A 23,803-nucleotide genomic window follows, 5' to 3' on the forward strand; every position below is an offset into this window, starting at 1 on the left:
CCCCTTGGAAGAAAAGTTATGACCAACCTAGATAGCATATTGAAAAGCAGAGACATCACTTTGCCAACAAAGGTCCATCTAGTCAAGGCTATGGTTTTTCCAGTGGTCATATGTGGATGTGAGAGTTGGACTGTGAAGAAAGCTGAGCACCTAAGAATTGATGCTTTTGAACTGTGGTGTTGGAGAAGACTCTTGAGAGTCCCTTGGACTGCAAGGAGTTGCAACCAGTCCATTCTGAAGGAGATCAGCCCTGGGATTTCTTTGGAAGGAATGATGCTAAAGCTCAAACTCCAGTACTTTGGCCACCTCATGCGAAGAGTTGACTCATTGGAAAAGACTCTGATGCTGGGAGGGATTGGGGGCAGGAGGAGAAGGGGACGACAGAGGATGAGATGGCTGGATGGCATCACCGACTCGATGGATGTGAGTCTGAGTGAACTCCTGGAGTTGGTGATGGACAGGGAGGCCTGGCCTGCTGCAATTCATGGGGTTGCAAAGAGTTGGACATGACTGAGCGACTGAACTGAACTGACTTAGTCCAGAGACTGCCTTCAGGCAGGATACATTATTGTTACATAATCCTTGTAAAGACCAGACCTACTCCTATAATTTACATTTTAAGATAACAGAATTAGCCACAAGGTTTAATCCAGAGACTGTCCTCAGGCAGGATACATAATCCTAAGGAATGTAGAGGGAAAAAAAAGTTTGTCCTTTTTTCCTCCTTGAGAATTCCAGACCCCTCTCCCCTTGGGGACCCCTAGACTTCTTATCAACCTACCTAGGAAATGATTCTCTCAGTCACCATCCCCATCATCCCGGTCATCACCATCATCATCCCCATCAACCCTATCATCATCACCTTCCATCATCATCACCATAATCATCCTCTATACTATCACAGTTATTCTTGTCATTATCATCACCACGGTCACCACCATCATTAGCAACATCGTCACCACCATTAGCAGTAGTGACAAATGTCACCATCATGGTCACTGCCATCGTTATTGTCACCATGATCATTGCTATGGACTATACTGTGTCCCCTCTCCCAAAACGCATATATTGAAGCCCTAACCTCACTGTGACTATATTTGAAGATAGGGTCTTTCAGAGGTAATTAAGGTTAAAAAAGGTCATAAGGGTACAGAGGTCTCCTCACTCATGCTCAGAGGATAGGCCATGTGAGGACAAAAGAAAAGTGAAAGTGAAGTCACTCAGTCGTGTCCAACTCTTTGCAACCCCGTGGACTGTAGCCTGCCAGACTCCTCCATCCATGGGATTCTTCAGGCAAGAGTACTGGAGTGGGGTGCCATTTCCTTCTCCAGAGAATCTTCCCAACCCAGGGATTAAACTCGGGTCTCCCACATTGCAGGCAGACGCTTTACCATCTAAGCCACCAGAGAAGTCCTGTGTGAGGACAAAGTAACCATCTAATAGCCAGAAAGCTCCCACAGAAATTGAGCCCTATTGGAAACTCGATCTTAGACCTTCCAGCCTCTAGAACTGTGAGAAAAGAAACTTCTATTGTTTAAGTCACGACATCTGTGGTATCTTGTTATGGCAGCCTGAGCAGACTGGCACATCAACCATCATCATCACTGCCATCATCAGTATCAATGTTTTCACCATCATGGACATCACACCATCATTACCATTGTCATCAGCAGCAGTATCAACATTACCACCATCTTCAATACCTTCATCATCACTGTCATCATCAGTACCAACATTATCATCATCATTATCATTGTCATTATCAGTATCAACATTATCACCATCACCAACATTATACCATCGTCATTAGTATCAATGTTATCACCATCATCAATATGATTATGACTGGTGTCATCATCATCAGTATCAACATTACGACCACCACCAACAGCCTCACTATCATTGTCATCACCAGTATCAACATTATCACCATCAGCATCATCATCAGTGTTATCATCAGTACCAACATTATCATCATCATTATCATTGTCATCACCAGTATCAACATTATCACCATCAGCAGCATCATCAGTGTTATCATCAGTATCAACATTACCACCACCAACAGCATCATTATCATTGTCATCACCGGTATCAACATTATCACAATCAGCATCACACCATCAGCATCAGTGTCATCATCAGTATCACCGTTACCACCATCATCAGTACCATCATTATAACTGTCATCTTCGGTATCAACATTATCACCTTCATCATCAACTTTATAACCATCATCATCACCTTCAGTATGCTAGGTCAGATTCCCCAGAGAGTTGACCCTCAGGTGGAGTTAACAAGCAGGGCATTGATCTAGGAGTGTTCCTGGGATTGACACCTGTGGAAGCCTGGTTAAGCAAGCAGGACTGAGCAGAGGGAGAAGATGGGTGGCAGGGTAGCCCCAACAAAGTCTCCAGTGACCCCATGGAGAAAAACAAAACAAAACTCTGATGGCCCCTCAGAGTTGTTCAGCATCAGGGCCCCTATCACTTACAATCTCTAAATTTTATCACAATATTGGGTTTGCGATATCATCTTCTCACTTTTCTCCAAAGGGGATTTGCATCTTACAAAAGAGAAGCCAAAAGGAAGGCTTGATAACACCACCAAGTAAATCACTGGTGGAATTCCAGGCATCTGCTGGGCTTACTATCCTGGGGCAAAGAGCCCTTTGGGAGTTTCTCACACTGTCCCATTTGCCCTCCAGCCCCAGATTCTTGCTCACTTTCCCATCACAGCAGAGCCCCTGGGGACCACCTCCCTTCCAGTGGGTGCTCATCCATTCCAACCCCAAAGGCTCGGGCCAGCATGGCCCTGCTTCCTGGCAAGTCTTCTTGGGCGGCAGCCGGGATCAGAGTCTCCTCTCAACCTTTCCCACTCTTTTCTTCAGGAGCTGAACCAAAGGGCAAGCTGTTCGTGCAGGCTGGTCCTTTCCCAGCTGAGCTAACCAAGCAGAGGGTCTCAATGAGGGACAGAGCCTGGGCCAGGGATGCCTGCGGAGAGCGACCATGAGCAAGCGTGGGCCTCTCCCATCTGTCCTTCTCCAACAGTCAGCCTGGGAGACACTGCCACATGATGAAACGAGACCATGTGGACGAAGGGCCCAGGACAGCTCAGCACACAGTAGGGGCTTACTAAATGCTCATTCATGCACAGGAAAGGCCCTTAGCAGGCAACACGGGGCAGGAGAAGGGGTCACAACAGGGATCACGCCCCTGACGCAGGGCAGGCAACAGCTTCCCACTGAACCTCTCTCTGGTCTCCAAGGTCCTGCCTGTCCCCCTTATGCCTCCCTCAGCCCCCTGGCCTCCCTGCTGTGTCTCAAACTCACCGAACTCATCCCCACCACAGGACCTTTGCACAGACTGGCCCCACTGCCTGCAGCCCTCTTCCCAGAGCTTCTCCTCCCGCATCTGCAGCTCACTTCAAATGCCATCTCCCCAGACAGGCCTCCCCCATCCACCCCAACATCACACTGTCCATATATTTGTCTCACAGCATAACACTCTGAATTTCTCTTGCTCAGGGAAAGCAAGTCAGAGGATTCACCATGAAATCTCAGTTACCTAGAACAGTAACCGCGTACAATACAGGAGGCGGTGCCAAAGGCTTATTTTGGCCACCATCCCTGGAAAAAGCTATGAGGCAAGAGATCCATTCCTTACTTTCTGGGCAAAACTTTCTCTCTCTCTGTATTTGCAGTTCCTCTGTCTGCAAAATGAGGGGACTGGACCCGATGAGTCCATACTCCCTTCCAGCTCAAACAACAAGATTCCACATCCTTGGATAACTTCTCATTTTAGCCCATAACCAGCTCCCGCCAGGACATGATTCATCTCTGCCGATTCTGCCTAGCAACCAGCCCTTCTCCCCACATCCCGAGCCAACCCGCCCCCCCTTTCAAGACAAATTCCTCCCCCACCACACACCCGCCGAGCTTCCCCCCTCCTCCGGCATCCTGGGGAGGAATGCCAGGCTTCAAGATCCTCCCCTGTCTGTCTGCCACCAGCATTTTAAAGCAACCTCAGAATGTCTCGGGCTATGTCTGGAACCAGATAGGGGGGAGCTGGTCCCCCCGGGATTAGTACAGGAAACGGCAGCAGAAGTCAGGCAGGCGGAAAGCGCTGACCCAGCACGGGAGATCATTTCTATTCTGATGCCTCGCCCTCCTCTACTGTCCAGCTCCCTGGGCCTGGAAAAGTGTCTGTGTTTAGGTAAAGAGAAAGGGACAGAGAAAATGGATGAGAGAGAGAGAGAGAGAGCGAGTTTCCATGCTTGAGACAAAATCAGTTCATTTGGACTTTCCCAGGGAGGTCTTCATACAGTGCCCCACGGTGAGAAAAAAGAACCATCTCACCTGCTGGCTCAGTAGTAAAGAACCCCCCCTGCCAATGCAGGAGATACAGGTTCAATCCCTGGGTCAGGAGGATTCCCCGGAGAAGGAAATGGCAACCCACTCCAGTATTCTTGCCTGGGAAATCCCATGGACAGAGGAGCCTAGCGGGCTACAGTCCATGGGGGTCGCAAAGAGTCGGACACGACGACTCAACAACAACATCATCTTTGTAGATACTGGAAAGCATTTGATAAACTTCACTGTCCATCTGCAACTCAAAAATCTTGGCAATCTAAGAATAGAAAGGAATTTCCTTAACTTGAAGAAAAGACATTTACCAGAAAACTACAGCAAACATCACAGGAAAACTTTGGAAGCACTCCCATGAGGATCAGGAACAAAGCAAAGATGTTCACCACCACAGCCACCTCCACACTGACGTCACCACCTCCAGCACCATCCATCACCCACCCCCACCACCATCACACAGAAAACAAATGGCACGCAGGGCACAGACTGGACGTAACGAACCTGCCACTGATGGATGGACCATCTCCCTAGAGATCCTTCTTGAATGACCACGGACGGTCAGCCTACCTGGGGACCTGCCTTGATCTTTTCTGGGCAACTTTGGGTCTCAGTTTCCCCACTTAGAGCTGGAGTAGTGGGACTATACCAACTGTTTGCAAACTATAAGCCCTAGGAGCCCCTGAAGAGGGGGAAGAGGGGCAAACAGTTACCTCTGGGAATCCCACCCCTCCTCCAAGAGGCAGCTTTGCTTTCATTCAATTTATGTTAGGATTCCTGCTGCTGCTGCTGCTGCTGCTGCTGCTAAGTCGCTTCAGTCATGTCCGACTCTGTGTGACCCCATAGACGGCCTCCCACCAGGCTCCCCCATCCCTGGGAATCTCCAGGCAAGAACACTGGAGTGGGTTGCCATTTCCTTCTCCAGTGCATGAAACTGAAAAGTGAAAGTGAAGTCTCCCAGTCGAATCTGACTCTTAGCGACCCCATGGACTACAGCCCACCAGGCTCCTCCATCCCTGGGATTTTCCAGGCAAGAGTACTAGAGTGGGACGCCATTGCCTCCTCCGATGTTAGGATTCCTAGGAAGTTTATTCTAACAAAGGATTTTATGGTTCAAAAAATGTTGAAAACCAGTGCGTACCTAATCAATCAACACGTGGAAACTAAGGCCAGAAACAGGTCATTCATAGGAGAGGAACTCCATGGGGTTAAAAGCCCCTCTCTCACACAGATAATCAGAGAACCAAAATGAAAATAATGAAATACCACTCCTCATCTCTCTGATTGGAAACTCACACTGCTGGCAAGGGTGTGGGGAACCTGAACCACTCTTAGACCTAGATGGTGGTGGAAACTGGTGACGCATTTTGGAAAAGTCGTCTGGCAGCACTGCTGAAAACGTGATGCCTCTATCCCTGGCTTTGGCAAGGCCCCTCCAGCAGGACCTGGTGTCTGCAAAGACATCCACATGCAGGATGGCCTGGTGACACAGGGCCCTCCAGCTCTGCCGCCTGTGGTCTCCCCTTGTGAGCTCACCCAGGGCCTGCTCTGCCCCCATGCCTGACCTGGAGGCACCCTGAACTGGTTCCATTGTCGGGGTGCCCGAAGCCCAGGTGGCGGAAGTCTGGGCTCACACTTCCAACAAGTGACTCCCAGGCATGAATCCATCACACCAGGGCTGCCCTTTCGCTCATATAAGACAGACTACAGACCACAGGAGCAATGAGCTGCCAGACCAGACCCAGGACCTGAGCCCTCTCCCCAGCTCACCCATGGTGTGACAAGTCCTCTCGCCCCTGGGGTTACCACATCCGTCAACAATTCTCTGAGCATGGGTGCTTTCCTCACTAGCTCAATGAAGCTGATGGAATCGGCTTCACAGTGATCTTTCAACATGAAATCATTCACATGAAAACAAATTAGGACATGTTGACGACAGTCCTTATGTCCAGACCCTTCTCCCAGAAGCAAATTCTCTCTGAATGTCCTCTTGAACTCGACAGGACCACCATCTCCCTAACCCTCCCACAGCGATGGGCACTTAAGTCATTTCCCCTTTTCTCATTTATTTGCATCAGCGCTAGCACCAACCATCTTTGTAGGCCCATCTCAAGGCCCATGCAGAAGTATTTCCATAGCACCTTCTGGAAAAGAATCTCAGGGGCAAACACATGGACAAGCTTGGTCGATGTGGCCCCACCACCTTCCAAAAGCCTCCTTCTATCTCTTTCTGAAGTCTACTCAAAACCAGACAGTGCGGGGATCAGATCCGGACAAAGTCGAGATGTTCTTATCTCGTGAGAGGCCAGGGGAAAAATTCAGAAGAGTTTCTAACTGGCTCGCCCATAGCTGGCCCTGTCCTCCCAGCCAGAGCTTGTGCTGGGGGCTCCGCTGGGGGAAACTGGCCCTCGGGCCAAGCCAGTTCGACTTCCCTTAGGTAGAAAGTGGCTTCTGAGAGGGTTTGTTCAGATGCTGGAGAGGCAGTCCGAGAAGCTGGGACACCTCTTCCAGGGGTCTCTTAAGGTGGGGTGGCGGGTTGGGGGGGTGCCGGTGGTTGCTCTCCCCACAATGGATTCAAGAGGGTAAAAAAACGCCAGGTTCTCCCAAGATCTTCTCATCCAAGAATCAAGTGACTCTTTTTACTTCAGGGAAAATGGCTTCCTGCAGCCCTTGTCTCGGCTGCTGACAATCGCCGCCTCACACGGGAACAATTTGAGGCCCACCAGCTGCCTGAAATCTAGATGTTGCCTCCTTCTTTCCTTTGTGGGAGAAGCAGCTGAGGGCCAGAAGGAGTGAGTGACTTCCCTCAGAAAGCACAACCAGGACAGAGGCAGAGCCAGACCTTCACCCCGGGGCCCCAGACCCAGAGTCAGTGCCTGCCTTGGGCCCCCCACCTTCAAGTTCACGCCGCCGGAGAGCCCAGGGCCCATGGGCTAGGCCCCAGAGACCTGGTGGACTCTCGGCGTCGACCACATGCAGCATCCTGGGCAGGGTCAAAGCATTGGTTGGAGCCCAGCAGGCTAGCTTGGTCATTCCCCGGCCACGTGGATTGGAAGGCCACTTCAGTACACTTGGTAACACCGGGAGACCGGCCCCAGGTGGTGGTGGGAGGTGCAGGGACGCCAAGCTCCGCCCCCTATCCAGACCCCGCCCCCAGGCAAGATGTATGCACGCGCAGTCGTTGCATCGGTTCAGTCGCTCTGCTGTTTCCAACTCCTTGCGACCTTATGGACTGCAGCACGCCATGCTTCCCTGTCCATCACCAACTCCCGGAGCTTGCTCAAACTCATGTCCATCCAATCGGTGATGCCACCCAACCATCTCATCCTCTGTTGGTGCATAGGCGGGGCCCGACCCCGTGGCCAGTTTCAGTCAAAGCACTCTTTGCTGCCTTTCCACCTCGTAGAACCACAAGGATGCAGTACCAACAACTGAGATGACGTCCCTGCCACCAGCTGAGCTGTGGCGGTCACATGGAAGTCTGGACACTTTGGCCTCGGGCCCCATCAACCCCGTTGTCCTGCATTCATGCGCTCATTCATTCACTCATTCCTTCACCAGTAAGCTTGCAGGCAGCGTGGAGCTGTGGTTAGAGCCCTACTTACGGGAATCTCGGTGCCTTCCCAGGCGGAGCTAGTGGTTAAGAGCCTGCCTGCCATTGCAGGAGATATAAGAGACACGGGATCGATCCCTGGGTCGAGAAGATCCCCTGGAAAAACGCATGGCAACCCACTCCAGTGTTCTTGCCTGGAGAATCCCATGGACAGAGGAGCCTGGCAGGCTACAGTCCACGGGGGTCTCAAAGAGTCGGGCACGACTGAACCAACTTAGCACGCACGCATGGGATCCCCAAAAGCCCAGGAGATTCAAAACCAGGCTCATGTTCTTTCTGGCTATGTGACCTGCCTCCACTTGGCCTCTCTGAGCTTCCATGCCTCCCTCTGTATAAGGTGGATCATACCCGTGGCACCCTCAGCTTTGTGAGAACCCAGTGTGTAGAAAGTCCTCAGTGCCACGCTTGCTACACAGTGGGTGCTGAAGAAGTGATGGAAACACCCTCATGGTGGGATTTAAATTCTGAGGAAGGCACAGGTGGGGGACTTGGGGGTCTCCCAAGTGGGCCACTTGCTCAAGGAGCATTGTTCTCATCTAAGCCTCACAAGAGGGCAGGACCTAGTTTCACAGGTGAAGTGCTGAGAGAGAGCAGAAACTGCCCAGGGTTGAGCAGCCTGGAGGTGGGATTCGAACGCTGGGATCTGCACCCCAGTCTTTCTGGGATGCAGACACCTTCCGCCCTTCCCCCACCGCGCCTAGAGAAATTTCTGGCCAGTCTAAGCATTTGGTTTGTTTTATACTGGATACTTCCCTGGAGACTTCCCTGGTGGCTCAGAGAGTAAAGCGTCTGTCTGCAATGCAGGAGACCCGGGTTCGATCCCTGGGTCGGGAAGATCCCCTGGAGAAGGAAATGGCAACCCACTCCAGTACTATTGCCTGGAAAATCCCATGGATGGAGGAGCCTGGTAGGCTACAGTCCATGGCAGTCCATGGGGTCACAAAGAGACTGAGTGACTTCACTTTCACTTTCATACTGGATACACAGCAGAGAGGGAAGGAGAGATATTCCAGGCCACCTGGCAATTAATCCCACTGGGTCCCCCTCACCTTTCCAACCCCCTAGAAATAGCCCCAGCACCTGCCCCGCCTGAGTCCCTGGGCTCCCCAGCCCATATAGACAGCCACGTCTCCAGCTGTACCCACCAGACAGTATCCAAACCCTGGCTGGGGACACCACACCCCAGAGGGAGACGGGGAACAGCTGCCACATGACCCCTGGCCCCCACTGGGCGCCAAGCCCCTGCAGAGGGGCACATGGGATGGGGGTGGCTTTTCACCCCCAAAAGGCCACAGCACCCTGTTTCTGTCTCTGGCTGCATCTGTCGCCCTCTCCCCAGAGTTCACAGGACTTTCCTGGCTGCTGGTGGTGCTCTGAGTCCACCAATCCTTCTAGCACCCTCTGCCCTGCCCCTCAAGAATAGATGTTTAAAATGTGAAGTTCCAAGCCTCTAAAATCACTGATCTTAGGATACTGAAGCTTCTAAACCTAGACCTGGAAAGAAGTGACTCCCAGAACAACCAGACATTTAGAGACAGAAGTTTCCCTCTTTTCCTGAGGAATGGCACTTCACAGTTTACAGCAAACAGGAGCTCACATTCAATGAGCACTTGTGGCGGATTTGCTCTACGAGAATGAATGCAACTCCCACCTCAAGCCTCCGAGGTTCTGTTTCACAAATGAGGAAACTCACTCAGGCCCAGAGAGGTTAAGTGACTTGCCCAAGGTCACACAGCTGAGAAGTGGCAGAACTGAGATTCCAACCCAGGTCATCTGAACCCCTAACCACCAGACGACCCTGCCCTGCACATTGTAAAGTGCGTTCACATCCATTCTGGGGAGATAGGGCCCCAGCTTTACAAGCAAGGAACCTACAGTTCAAAAACTTGATATGCCCAAGTCACACAGCTAAGAGGACCCTAACTAGGTCTCTTGGTTCCCTATTTCCATGTCCACTACAACCTTCTCCCCTCATTGTCCCCAGTCCGGCCTGTGCAATCCTAGTCCTTTCCCCCTCCAGGCCCTCCAGCTGAGACCAACTCTCCAAACCCTAAGGGAGAGGCCACAGGTGACCACCCTAGACCTGGACCCTCCAGCCTTCCAGGGCATCGTCAGCGTCACTGCAGGGCCCCAGAGGGTGGGGGGACCATGCTGAGCATTGCAGAGGCCTCTGGCATCAGGGACCTTGGCAAGAGCAGATTTACGAGCAGAGCTATTTTATACTTTGCAGCTGCCACCATAAACCCTGCACCCGCCTGGGAAGGGGGAGCAGCTGCGGGGGAATCTCCCGCAGCTTGCCCTGGAGCCAGCACCAAATCCTTCCTGCTATTTCTGAGCAGCCGGAGGAATCCCGAAATTAAAACCTCCTGAAAAAATGACAAATCCCTGTCCCACCCCAGACAGATCCTTCCCCCAAACCAGATGAAGAGGCAGGATAAAGCAGAGTGGAGCTGGATACAGTGCAAGACTGCCCAGCAGAACCCCGAATTCTCACCCAGCTCTAGATGAGACCCAGCCTGTCTGGTCCTCAAATGCCCAAGTATAAAATGAGGGCCTGGTCTGAGTCTCTCTCAACTTTAGAGGTTCCCTAAAGTCACTTAGCTCAAAAATTCTCACTCTTTAAGATTCTATGCTCCAACTACTGGCTGTGTGACCTTGGAAAAGTTACTTGACCTCTCAGAGTCTCCATGTGTCTCATCTGTAAAATGGGGAGCACTAACAATCATCTCTTTAATAAGGTTGGGAGGGAGAGATAAAATAACATCCAGTAGTTCATAGCTTTTTTTGTAATAGCCAAAGCCGGAAACCACACAAACATCCATCAACAGGAAAATGGATAAGTTTTCATATGCATATACAAGGGAATACTGTGTGTGTGTCTGTGTGTGTATTCAGTTGTGTCCTACTTGTTGCAACCCCATGGAGTGTAGCCTCCCAGGCTCCTCTGACCATGAAACTTTCCAGGCAAGAATACTGGAGTGGGTTGCTATTTCCTACTCGAGGGGATCTTCCCGACCCAGGGATCAAAGCCACGTCTCTTGCTTCTCCCACACTGGCAGGTGAATTCTTTATCACTGTGCCCCATGGGACGCCCACAAGGGACTACTGCTCAGCAATAAAAAAGTGTGAAATATTGGTAGATATAATAACACGAATAAATCTCAAAATATTTATGCTGTGAAAGAAGCCATACACAAAAACAGAGTACACACTGGAGGTTCCACTTACATAAAACTCCAGAAGATAAAAGTGATTCACAGTGACAGAAAGCAGACCAATAGTTGCCTGGGGACTGGGGTGGGGGTGGGGGAGCAGTAAGGAGAGATTACAAAGGGTGATGGGTATATCCATTATATTCATTGTGGTGATGGCTTTAAACACGTGTCAAAATTATCAAATTTCACCCTTGAATATGTGCGTTTTATTGTGTGTCAATAACACCTCAGTAAAGCTGTAAAAAGTAATATGGGTAAAATGCCAGACACGTGCATAACAGTCCACTTATAAATGGTGGCTATTTCCGTTATTAATCATTGTGGTTGCATCTGGATGATTCTTTGATGAAGTTTCATTTCCTCTGCTAGAATGTAGCCTCAGATCTGTTTTGCTAACAGTTCCTCCCCAATACATGGCACAGAGTAGGTGCTCATAAAGAACTGTATTTGGGATACAAAAGATCTATGACCCTGCTACACACTTCTGGGCCACCTCAGAACTCAGAGGGTTACATCATCCCAGGCAAGGCAAAAAACTGGATGATTCCAAGAATCTATGAATGAAAACAAAGACAGGCAGTGGGCAGTCACTGTCATCACCCCGGGAGGCAGGGTGGGGTCAGAACAAGGAAGGGGGACCCAAGATGAAATGCAATGGATACAAAATGCTCGTGCCCACTCTACCATCAGGGAAGGGGCTCTCCCTTTGGGCCACGAAGTTCTAAAATGAGGTGGGAGGCTCAGCACTGAAGAGTCCAGGCTGAGAAGCCAGACAGACCTGGGTTCAAAGACCAGCTATGCCCTGCTGTGTGACTTTAGGTAAGTCACTACGCCCCTCTGAGCCTCAGTTTTCTCATCTGCAAAATGGGGGGAGGGTAATGATATTGCTCCTCTCTCCGTGGAGAGTGTAGGAAGGATTAGATGTGGTTATGGATGTGCGGGCACCATCCCTCCTTTGCCTTACATGCATGTGCACACACAGAGCGCTTGCTATGTGCTAGGGGCAGTGTTGAGTGCTGGAGAGACAGTGGTGTTCAGATCCCTGGCCCCTCTCCCGGTGGACTTTGCATCTTGGCTGTGACAACTGCCTGGCTGTACCCTTGGACACTCTGATTTCATTGGTCTGGGTGGGGGCCAGGTAGAAAGGAGTTTCTGAGCTCCCAGGTAATCCCGCTGGGCAGGTGGAGAACACTGCGGGCTGGAGTGGGTTCATCTTCTCTTTATCCACAGAGGCCCAGAGAGGCGAGGGGACTCCCCCAAGGCCACGCAGCCAGGCAAGCAAGTGTGGAGCTGGCACTGACTCAGGTGGTCTCACCGGAGAGCCCAGACCACTGTGAGAACCCCAAGGGGTAACGATGATGAGCCCAGCACAGAGCAGCCCGGCAGGTGTGGGTTCTGTCCCTCCTGTTTTCAGCAAAATGCCAGCCAGAGTATGCCCAGCCTGTCAGACGATCAGAGCAGGGCAGGACACAGGGACGGGGCTCTTCAGCACCCCACCCCACCTCACGTCACCTGAAGCCCCATTCCCACACCAGCTGGGGTTCACGTCTCAGGGTGGTTTTGCTGGCCCTCCCCCTCCCCCTCAAAGGCGGCCGTGGGCTGGCCCCGGGGCAGACTCCCCGACTGGGGGCAGCTGTGGGGTTTTACAAGGCCCGGGACAGGGGGGGCCTGTTCCTGCCCTGGCAGATACCGGGATCCCTGGGAACGCTGGAACCCCTCACCCTACCCGCTCCCTTAAGCCGTGCTGTCTCCTCCTCCCTTGGACTCGCCACACACATCCCCACCGTGGTCTCCCTCCGCGGCTCACTCCCCGCTGATGCCGGCCAGATGTGAGCCCACCAAAGGCCCCTCCTGGGTGACTCCATCACAGATGCGGGGGGCAGGGCGGAGGGGCTCCAAGCCTTAGAGGTCGTGCAGCCATTCTGTCCTCCCCAAGGGCGTCCTTCATTCAGTCACTCGTTCATTCATTGAAAAAGCAGTGGAGCCCAGAGAACTCAGACTCCGGAATCAGACCGCAGGGCTGGAATCCTGGCTCTGTGATCTGGGCAACTGACTTCCTCTCTCTGGACCTCTGTTTCCCCAGCTGTGACATGGGGATGACGACAGTGCCTGGGTTGCCATGAGTTGATGATGTCCACTGCTTAGAGCCGTACCTGACACATAACAGATACTCCATAACTAAGCGACTATTGTCATCCTTGAGCCCACAGGACTGTAGAAGAGAGACTGGGAAGGAGGGAGGGGGGAGGAGGGGATATCTAAGCCAGAAGCTAAAAGATGAGAGTTAACGGGAATTCTCTGGTTGTCCGGTGATTAGGTCTCCGAGATTCCGCTGCAGGGCGCACAGGTTCAATGCATGGTCAGGGAATTAAGATTCCGCATGCCGTACTGCATGGCCAAAAAGAAAATTAGAGTTAGCAAAGCAAGGGAGGGGGTGGAAGGGTGTCTTCGGCAGAGGGAATAGTAGCTGTAAAAGCTCAGCGGTGAGAGGTCAATTCCTGCACTGTGGCTCAGACCCCCTCCTTAATCTCCTCCCCAGTCCCTGGGGAAACAGGCTGTGGCTAAAACTGCACACCCCACGTCCTCTGGAGGGCCCAGTGGACACTAACGGTGAGCCACTGGCCAGGCAACTGCTGATCGGAGACCCAGCCCTGCCTGCTCCCCAGGGATCTCCAATGTCTGCTGCTGTCTTACCTGGGTTTTGCCTGACTTGGGGAAGCTTCATGTACTTCCTAGCCACACCCCTGCGCCTAGGACCCCGCAGGAGCTCAGGAACAAGCAGAGGGCTCGTCACACCCAGAGAGGTGGAGTGACTTGGTCCAAGCCACACAGCATCCTGGTATTCAGTATTTGTATTTCAATTCTCCCTACGTCCTTGGGCGGTCGCCTGTCTGGGCTGAGAGGGAGAGCCCTTCCCCACTGAGCCAGACAGTGGCCATTGTGTGTTTTGAAACCCAAACCCCGGCCCTCTCCGGATGGATGTGGGGTCGGAGGAGGAGAGGGGCTGCAGGAGGTGGGGATAGCCTCCCGCCCCCATCACCCCAGGGATCCAGCACATGCTCCCAGCCCAGCCACGTCTGGATTCCAGCTGGCAGCTGGGGTAGCAGTGGCCACAGGAATCGCCATCAAAGGCAAGGAGGAGCCTGGTGGGTGAGGAGACAAAAGGCAGGGACGGCCTTCCACCCCAGGCACCGCAGGCCAAGGGTGCGGCCAGTGTGGTGCTGTCCCTGAGACCCAGAACGGCCCTCAGCCATTCTGCAGGGAGAGGGGGAACTACAACTTTGGCTCCAAGCCCCTCCACGGCCCCTGTCTCCTGGGGGAAACAGAGGTGGGTGGTTCTCCTGCAGACACCGTAAGCAGCAGAGGCGCGAATGGACGCTGCCTCGGTGGCCATGAGCCCAGGGCTTCTGGGGCACAGACTCTGGCCCCTGTTCCCATGCGGCATCCATCCCTCCCTCCATTTCCCACACCCACCCGGCCCCCAAGGCCAGGTTGATTTGTCCCACCCCTCCAAAAGTTGCCCCATCCCTACAGAAAAGCCCAGAGGAAATGCCCCCCAACCTCCCAGCAGACTCCTTCTCCCCACCCCCAGAAAACCAGCATGCTCAGGCCTGAATAAAGGTTTATTGTGCTGGTTTGTTATATTCCAGCACCTGGACAGCTGTGCAGAGGTGGTGGAGCCTGGACGGAGGAATAGAAACAAGAATCCCCTCACAGGGCCTCCCCAAATCCTGGATGAAGCTCAGGCTCCCTTGTTGAAGACTAAAGAATGCTGTGGGCACAGGCTGCCAGGCGTGTGTGTGTGTGTGTGTGAAGGGTGGGGGGCCATGGACCCCTGCTTCCAGCCTGGGTGTCGGAAGCCCTCCCCCATACCTTCAGACCCCTCCTAGAATGGGGTCCCCTCACACACCTAGAAGCACCTCCCAGCCAGCTTCTAGGTCGCTTGGAGTCCCTGGCAAGAAAGGTGAACTTCACTTGCCCCATCCCTACAGCCGTAAGTAGCAGGATGAGAGGCCGAGACCCCAAACCCCACCACCCTCACCCTGGACCATCCAGAAACTGGGGAGGGGGCACCCCGTGGAACATTTAGAGCAGTAACTTCCAGAGTGTTCTCTGCAGGATTTTACTCTGTAGCTGTAAAACAAAACAAAAGTATTCCAAGGTCAAAAGCAGTTTGGGAAAGGCTAAGCGAAACCGGATTCCATGGGCGCCTTTACTGCAGGACTTGTCAGAGCCTTGGAGGACTTTCGTTAGGCAGGTGAGGGGAGAGACGGTACACAGAGCAGAGAAGCAATGTTTCCTCGACTCGTTCTTTGGCCCTCAAAGTCCTTCCAGGGAAGCCAGTTTGGGAAATGCCCGTGCTACGCGCAGGGGCCCCTCACAGAAACCTCCTGATGGATCTTCTGTGGTACCTCCAGGCCCCTGTGCGTCTCCCCATTCATTCAACCTCTTCCAAAATGTCTATTCTGTTCCTCTTTTCTGCCTTGATGGAAAGCAGCGGCGTCGGCACTGTCACAAGGGACCTGAGACTTCTGTTTCCCAGCGGATGTGTCTGTGACTGGGACACCCCCCTCCCAGTCCCAGCCCCTAGAGGAGCTGTGCCTTTCGGATGAGCCCCTTGGGGCTGCGGGGACAGATGTTCTGGAAGTCGGTGAGATTCCTGAGGTGGGACAGAGACCAGCATCTCCGCCCACTGTAGTAGGGTCAGACACGCTGGGATCTGCAGCGGGGAGTGGCCGGGGAAGCGGGGTGGTCAGAGCGCGGTAGGGACCAAGGGCCTTTCTATGCCCAAGGTGACCGCTAGGGGTCCAACAGTCAGGGCCCGCAGTTCGAGAGGGGGCAGTTAGATGCTGGGGGGGACACTGCCGCAAACACAGGGGTTTTCGGGGGGACCAGCTGGGCCCCCGGCTTCCTGGGCGAGTAAGGGAGCCACGTCTGGCTCTCCTTGACCTTCATCGGCTGCCGCGGCGCCTGCAGCTGCGTCCGCCTCCACTGAGCAGGGCTCCTCCGGCAGAGGAGGCACCTCGGGTTTATCCGCCGGAAGCGCACGTCCCTGGGCTTCCAGGTCCGCCTCCCGGGGGCCTTTCTCCTCTTCCTCTGATCTGCCCTCTGGTGCCCTGGCTAGGTCTCCACTGCTTGGGGCGGCCCTGGAGGGAGACTTGAGGTTCTGGGTGGCGGCAAGGATGTGAGCCTGGAGCTGCTGTGAGGAATCCAGGGTCTCCTCAGGCCTGCCGTCGGGAGCCCGGTCGGGGACCTCGCTGAAGGCCCGGGGGCCCCCTGCGCGGTCGCTCTGGTCTACGTACTTCTTCTTGGGGAAGGATGAGGGGTAGTAGGCAGAGGCCTTGTGCTTCTGGCGGGTGATGACAGCCGCACAGACGATGAACATCAGCAGGAAGACCAGGGAGCCCACCACGGCGATGAGCATCACGTACTGGCGGAAGAAATCCACGATGCCGTCCAGGAAGTTGGTGGGGGGCTTAGGGCCCGCCAGGGGCGTGGGCTCGGGCCCCACCAACGTGGGGCTGAGGGCCGGGGTTTGCGGCGGCGGGAGGCTAGGGGAGGAGGCCGACGAGCCCTCGGCCTCCCCGCTGCCCCCCGTGTCCTCAAGGAAGCCGGCCTGCAGGGACACGGAGTAGGACACGGTGGGCAGGACCCGCAGCAGCAGCAGCAGCAGAGACACGGCGAGGCTGGGCACCGCTGCGGAAACCATGTTGCCGGGGACCTGTGGGGAAGGGAGGCAGGGGAGACATCAGGGTGGGACCCCGGGGCCTCAGGGGACCCCGAGGGGGTGCAGGGGACACAGAACCTCTTCTAGCCAATCGCTTCCCTTCCCTGGGCCTGAGCCTCCCCACTGTGCAATAGACCCCATCCCGGGGTTCACGTAGGTTCTCCCCTGCCCCCAACGACTCACTTCAATCTGAGCTTCTAGAGGGCACAGGCTGAATCTTAGTCATCTGGGCAACTTCAGGGTTTTGCATTATATCTGGGTCCTGGACGCCACAGTAAGCACCCAATAAATGCATTTTGATGGACTTGGCTCAACGAATAAGAACTTACTCTTTCATTGCTTGCCATGTGCCAGGCCCTATTTTATTTTAGATGAATTTCTCTTGACTCCTGGGAACCACCTGCTGGGGGTAGTACTACATTCTCCCCATTTTCCAGGTGAGGAAATTGAGGCTCAGAGGGATTCAAAGACTTGCTAAGGAAGAGCTGGAGTTTGGATGTAGGCACCGAGGGAGGGCCAAGTGAGTGAGTGAGCAAGCTGACCCCCTCCTCCAGGAAGCCCTCCCCACTGCCCCTGGCCTATCTGCGGTCCTGTCACCAAAAGAGTCATAAGTTTTGAAGCATCCAGATTCTGAGCTCAGCAGGGGCCTGAGTGAGCATGTGCCCCACGGCTAACCCCCACCTCAAGGCCCCCCGGGGGAACCCTTGTGCCTAAAACAAAGCTGGAGCCGGAGTCCTGTGGCCGCCACCAAATGGGATCCAGATGAACTCCGCACCTCCCTCCCCCACGGGAAGGCTGCTCCCTATTTGAACCCCCAGACCCTCCCTGGCCCAGACAGCCTGGATGACTAATAAATTCCTTATGGCCTAGCTTTATGGAGGAGCCTGGCTTCTAAAGCATTAACTCTCCCAGCTGGTGTGAGTTGGCCTGGCCTCTCAGACAAACCCAGGGACCCCAGGCCGCCCCCTGAGAGCCGCTGCCTGGCCCAGCAGAGGGCTCAGGACCCTGATGCTGGATGAGGCTGTATGTGCCAGGATGGGAAAGCCTCACATGCCCCTGACTGTGGCGCCCCCTCTCGGGGATGCAGATGGGAGAGACAGAAGCCCAGAGAAGGCAAGGGGCAGGCCTCAGGCCACACAGCGAGTTCCTGGGCTGAAGGAGTCAGGTGCCCAACATCTTGCAGCAGGTCCCCATGAGAGCCCAGGTCTCAGGCCCCGCTCTGCAAAGCAGGTGACGGTACCAACTCGTGGTGACTTGGGGATACAGGAAGTGATGTAAGAATGACATGGAGCCATTGACTGGCTCGTTCCAAGTGACCTGGTGCCTCCCAATATGACATGAATGCAGACAAACTGGCTCAGATAGCAAAATACAAAAGAAATTTCCAGGACATCAGACAAGGCAACACTCACCCAGAGGCTCTTTTAAAAAAAATTGTGGGGGATGCTCCATGGCATGTGGGATCCTATTTCCCTGATCAAGGATCAAACCCGCATTGGAAGCAAGAGTCTTAACCACTGGACCATCAGGGAAGTCAAGAGATACATTTTAAATGAGTAGGTCACCGTGTACATTTACCACAGGTTGCTCATCTGAGCCCCTTTTGTGGGTGCAATTCCAAAAAAGCCCAGAACACTAGTATTGTCTCCATTTTTCAAATGAGGAATTGGAGGTCCAGAGACAGACAGTGACCTGCCCAAGGACACACAGATGCTAAGTGTTAGAGCTGGGATTTGAACCTTCCTTCTCTGTGATTCTGAGAATCCAAACACTCACTCACACACACACTCACACTCAGATGTGCCCCCGGCTGACCCAGGAATGGGCTAACACTCCCTGGTTGACATCACTTGTCAGCTGGGACCAGAATTTGAGCAGTTCCACGAGCTTCAGGAGCCTTCCCCTGGTACTTGTTAGCCTAGGTTCCTACAGACAGCCTTGATCTTTGGCGGTTTTGCCCCTCCCTCAGCAGTCACCTCCCTGCCTGCTGCTTCGAGTCAAGCCCTGGAATGACCTCTCATGGTGGCAGCTGAAACTTCTCACTATAGACTGCCGGCCGGGTGGGGCCTGAAGACCAGGGGTCTTCCCTGCGGCAGCGGCCGTCAAGGTTCCGCCCTGAAGCTCTGCAGGCACCGGACTGAGAAGGCCAGTTAGGCCGGTATTAGCTTCCTGGTTCCATCTGGGTCTGGCTCTGCTGCCCGGCTCCTCTGGGCCTCACTTTCCCCATCTGTAAACTGGGGGCGGGGCAAGGAGGTGAGCACAGGGCTTGCCTCTCGGAGCTGTTAGGATCAGATGAGACCACAAGTTCAGAAAGCGCCTGGTACGGAGCTGCTGCTCCCCGGTGGCAAGGGCAGGGGAGGGGGGTGGGCGCGGGGGAGGGGGGGGGCGCGGGGCGGGAGGAGATGGAATTCAGAAGCAGCCGAATTTCTACGCCAGCAGGGATCCAAGACCAGCCGGCACTCTCCCACCGCCACCCCCCTCCCTGGACAAATGATGATTATCCTCACCTGATGTGTAAATGTGCTCACTCTTTCCCCCCATCCTCCAGGAAAGACCAAATTTGTATTAATACCTCGTTGAGTGAAATCTCCCCAAGCTGTAGCCAACGAGGAATCCAGGACCAGACACACACAAACACACACGCACGCACGCACGCACGCACACATACACACATGCACAGCAATGAGTCAGACAGAGTGAAGTGTTCCTTTCCCCAAGAGCCTTGGGGGCTGGGGCAGAGGATACGGAAAGAGGCCACGCGAACTACTTCTGGCTCTTCAAGACTGAGACCTTGACTCTCCGAGTCCGTTCATCGCCCCCACGACTCTCCTCCCCGGGCTCCCTGGGAGATGTGCAGGCCGAGTGCCGGGAGCCGGCGGGGCTTCACAGAACATGACTGTGTGACCCTGCTGGACGAGCCCTGACCTCTCTGGGCCTCAGTTTCCAGTCTGTAGAATGGGCACGTTGAGCTGGGCTGCTCTGACATGATTGTCCTGCCCATCAGCTGCCCCCAGCTCCTCCCTGCTCCTCATTTTTTTTTCCAGGACGCAGAAATTCATGGGCCATGAGGAGGTGGGGTCAGGCCAACCCCTCTCATTTCATCCAGGAGGAAACCCAGGCCCGACACTGGGAAAGGCCTGCCCAGGGTCACACAGTCGGTCAGGACAGAGCCTGACTGGAGAGGTGGCTCTGAACACCCGGGTGGAGGTCATTTCCCAGCTGTGTGTCCTGAGGTCAGGCATGGCACCTCTCTGAGCCTCAGTTTCCATATCTGTACGATGGTGATAAGGTCACCTTCCTGGACTATCGTTAGGACAAGAAATAGCAGTGGCTGGCACAGCGGAGATGTCAATTAGTAGTACCACATGATTATCCAGGACTTCAAGCTGGGAGCAGGGCCCCTCTCCAGAGCCCATCTCACTCACAGTTCATTGTTTTCAAATGTGATGCCCCCACTTGAGGTCAGGAATAGGCAGATACTTCAAATCCATCCCTAGGGCCAAGGTACCCCGCCAAGACCTGAGGCTGAGGGGCCGGGGCTGCCCTGCCCCCATTCAGGGACTGGTGGCCAGAGGGGGAGGGGAGCCCACAGAAACCTGGCTTCAATTAGTGGCCTTGGGGGGAGGGGTTCTGGCTGAAGCTCTGAAGCCCCTGCTCCAGGGCAGCCAAGGACAGGGCCCTGGGCCCCTTGGAGGGGAGGCCTGGGGAAGGACAGGAGTCTTTCCCTGAAGTCTTGAAACCCACACACGTACACACAATTCACAGACACACAACAGGCACAAAAGACACAGATGCACAGCGTCTCGACACCCCGGATGGCTACACGGACCCGCAGCCCAGACACACAGAGAACACACACGGACGCACGCAACACGTGCACACACGTACCCCCCGACCCGCTGGGGAGCCCCACAGGTGGGACCACCCTCGTACACACCACCCTCCTGCGGACCCTGGGAATACCCACCCCGACGCCCACTTTCCAGCACACCCCCTACAGCAAGGCCCCAGCTGCACACACATGCCCCTCTCTGGCCAACACAGCACCGCGCTCAGGACGCATCATCCCCGGGCACACACAGCTGGCCACCCGTCGTGTTAACACAGGTCACACACGTACTCAACATCCGACACACACTCAAGGCTCACACATACTTAGAGAAGCCCCCTAAAGCACTCACGCCGGCCCCCTGAACTCCAAGACACCCCGGGCTCCCCGAGAGAGGCGGGGGCCCCAGGACTCACCAGCTCCTCTGCACACAGGGTATCCCACCAGGTGGAGCAGAGCGAGTTGGAGTCCGTGGCGGTGCCCAGTGGCCGCGGCTCTGGGCTGCCGCCCGCCCTCCCCCGCCCTCCCAGCCTCCTCCTTCCCTCCCTCCCTCCCTCACTCCCTCCCTCCGTCCAGCTTGATTTCATTAAGTGGGTTTGGGGTGGGGACAAGGGGAGGGGCGGGGCCGAGCCCGGCCACACGCAGTCCCCCTCCCCGCTCACACTCACGGACACCCCCTCCTCCACGGGTGCCCCCTCCACAGCCCGGGACACCAGATGCAGCATTTCCTCCCTGACCACGGGTCCCCAGGGCAGACTGAGGCCGACAGACACACACAGCAGGGCCGTCCTGCCGAGCACCCCCGGGCCAGCAAGCAGGGATCCTGCCTCCCAGCCCAAGGGGACGAGGTCAGGGAGGCTCCGAGGCCCCTGGAAGTGAGGAGGAAAATTCCCTGTGCTTGGTTCCAGCTGTGACTCAGGTTTTCCGAAGCTCAGGGCACAGAGTGGGAGCTGGGCTGTGCTTAAAGGATTCGTGGAGGGTCAGGCCTGAGGCAGGGAGGGAATTCAGACACCCAAAATCAGAGCCTTTTCTTCTGCAGGCCTCCGTTTCCCCATTTACAGGGATGGGTGGGAAGCTCTGTGGGTTCCCTCTAACATCCTGAGATCCACGGCCTCGCGATACCCCAAAATGAAGTGGCCAGAACACGGGTTTTCATGGCCCCGTTTCACAGACTGAGAAAGTGAGGCAAGGTGCATTCAAGAGGCTCCTCCAGGGAACTGAGATAAGTCAGTTGTGGGCACGGGAACCAGGCCCTCTGGCTGATCTGAGGAGTCCAGTGAGTCAGCAGTCCTTGCATTCATTTATTCCTGCGCTCATTCATTCATTCGTCCATCAAATGCTTAATGAACACCTATGTGCACCAGACCCGGTGCTAAGCAGGTTTCAGAGGTGAATCAGACCAGCCTTCAAGAAGCTCACAGACTTCCAAGCAGAAGCATACATACATTAATTGCTTTTTTTAAGAAACAGAAATGGGTCCACGGCGGGAGAGAAGCCAAGAGCTCAGGGAACCCCAGGACAGAGACAGGTCCACTGAAAGAAGCAGGGGAGTTGTCCTAGAGGTTGTGACTGTGAATGAGCAGAGACCCAGGAAGGTTATTCCCGGAGGAAAGACCAGTGTGGATGAAGGCAGGTGGCTGAGAATGCTGCACACGGACAGGGGACTGTGACGAAACTGTGCTGGAGCATGAAGTGGATGAAAGGGAGGAGCGAAAGAGGAGGGCAAGGGAAGAGCAGAGCTAAAGGCTCAGAACAGCATTCATCAGGGGCAACAGGGAGCCAGGGAAGGTCTGGAGCATGGGGAGTACAAGAATCAACAGATCATGCCCACCTTTTAGGAACCAGGGCCCTAGATTGTAACTACTCCCTTTGATGGTCCCAGCAGCCCCAACTCGCCTCCCCAAAGAGGAGCCAGCTGTTTAGAAAATAAAACCAGAGAAATTACCCGGCCAGTGACCCCATTAGACAGCTATCAGACCATCTCTCTCTCTCTCTCTCTCTCTCACACACACACACACACCCCTTAAGCCAAATATCCCGACCCACAATCTGAAGAGAGAATAACAAAAACGTCAATCACCAATGGGAGGGAAAAAGATCCCTGAGTTCCAGCCCCGGCTCACTCATCAGCTGTGAGTGGCTGGGCAACTCTCCGTCCCTCTCTGGGCTGCAGCTAAGTGTGGGGTTGTTCTCGATGCCCTTTGCAAGGCTGCCACCTCTGAAGTTCCAACGCTGTGACATTCTAAATTGTATTCAGTCTACAAATATTTCTTGAGCACTGAGTTTACACCCAGCCACTGTCAGGCCCTGGAAGACAGTAATGAGCAGACATAGGCTCAGAGAGAGGAGACTTGCAATAAGCAAGTAAACAAAGCAATGAATATCTAACTGCAAACTGTGCTAAGAGTTGGAATGGGGCATTTCCAAGGCTCTGAGAGGCCAGTCTGGGGGGCATTAGTCTGGTCCTGGGGCTCATGGGGGCCTTCATGAGGAGGTGGAAGTAGAGCTACTGGTGGAGGTCTTTTGGGAGGCAAGAATGCACGAGGATAGCATGTGCAAAGGCCCGGGGGTAGACAGGAAGCCAGCACCTTCAGAGCAGTTCCTGATCATCATCAAGCAAAAGTCCATGAACTAGGCCTGTGGGGGGACCAGGACCTCTACCTGTTTTGTGAGTGGCCGTAACTCCAGCATCTAGGGCGGTCCCTGGAACACAGGAGGTGCTCAATAAATGCTTGTGACCATGTCAGTGCCACTCTGCTCTCCACTCTCACGTTCCTAGGATCTAACCACTCCTCATCCATCCTGAAGGACTCACAGTCCACCTTCTCCAGCTCCAGGACCCATGGTAGGGCCTGGCCCGGGTGATCCCACGGCCCACAGCGCCACGCATGGCTCCAAGGGTGGGGGCGGGCAGGCCTGTGGCTTGGAGGGGGCCAGGCCGCTCACTCACAACCCACAATTTCAGAAACAGAGCAACGGGTCCTCTGCCCAGCCTGGAAGCAATTCAGAGCCCCCACCCTGTGCCTAGCCTGCAATTAGCAGCTGTGACCACCCC

At 54.5% G+C, this 23,803-nt stretch overlaps 1 protein-coding gene across 1 annotated transcript; it reads right to left on the bottom strand.

Moving 5' to 3' along the window:
• Window positions 1-14,796: 14,796 nt before the first annotated feature.
• Window positions 14,797-21,289, bottom strand: TMEM119 (transmembrane protein 119). The gene is made up of 2 exons (XM_005909552.3): window positions 21,165-21,289; window positions 14,797-16,913 (listed from the first exon to the last, which is right to left on the bottom strand). Exon 2 carries the CDS (start codon window positions 16,899-16,901, stop codon window positions 16,035-16,037), a length of 867 nt encoding a protein of 288 aa, XP_005909614.1. The 5' UTR covers window positions 16,902-16,913; window positions 21,165-21,289; the 3' UTR covers window positions 14,797-16,034.
• Window positions 21,290-23,803: the final 2,514 nt, after the last annotated feature.

The sequence above is a fragment of the Bos mutus genome, chromosome 17 (assembly GCF_027580195.1).
Source record: "Bos mutus isolate GX-2022 chromosome 17, NWIPB_WYAK_1.1, whole genome shotgun sequence".
Classification (NCBI taxonomy): domain Eukaryota; kingdom Metazoa; phylum Chordata; class Mammalia; order Artiodactyla; family Bovidae; genus Bos; species Bos mutus.

Bases quoted from the DNA above. Each gene is read 5' to 3' on its own strand.
- TMEM119 (XM_005909552.3), bottom strand. From the start codon at position 16,901: ATGGTTTCCGCAGCGGTGCCCAGCCTCGCCGTGTCTCTGCTGCTGCTG.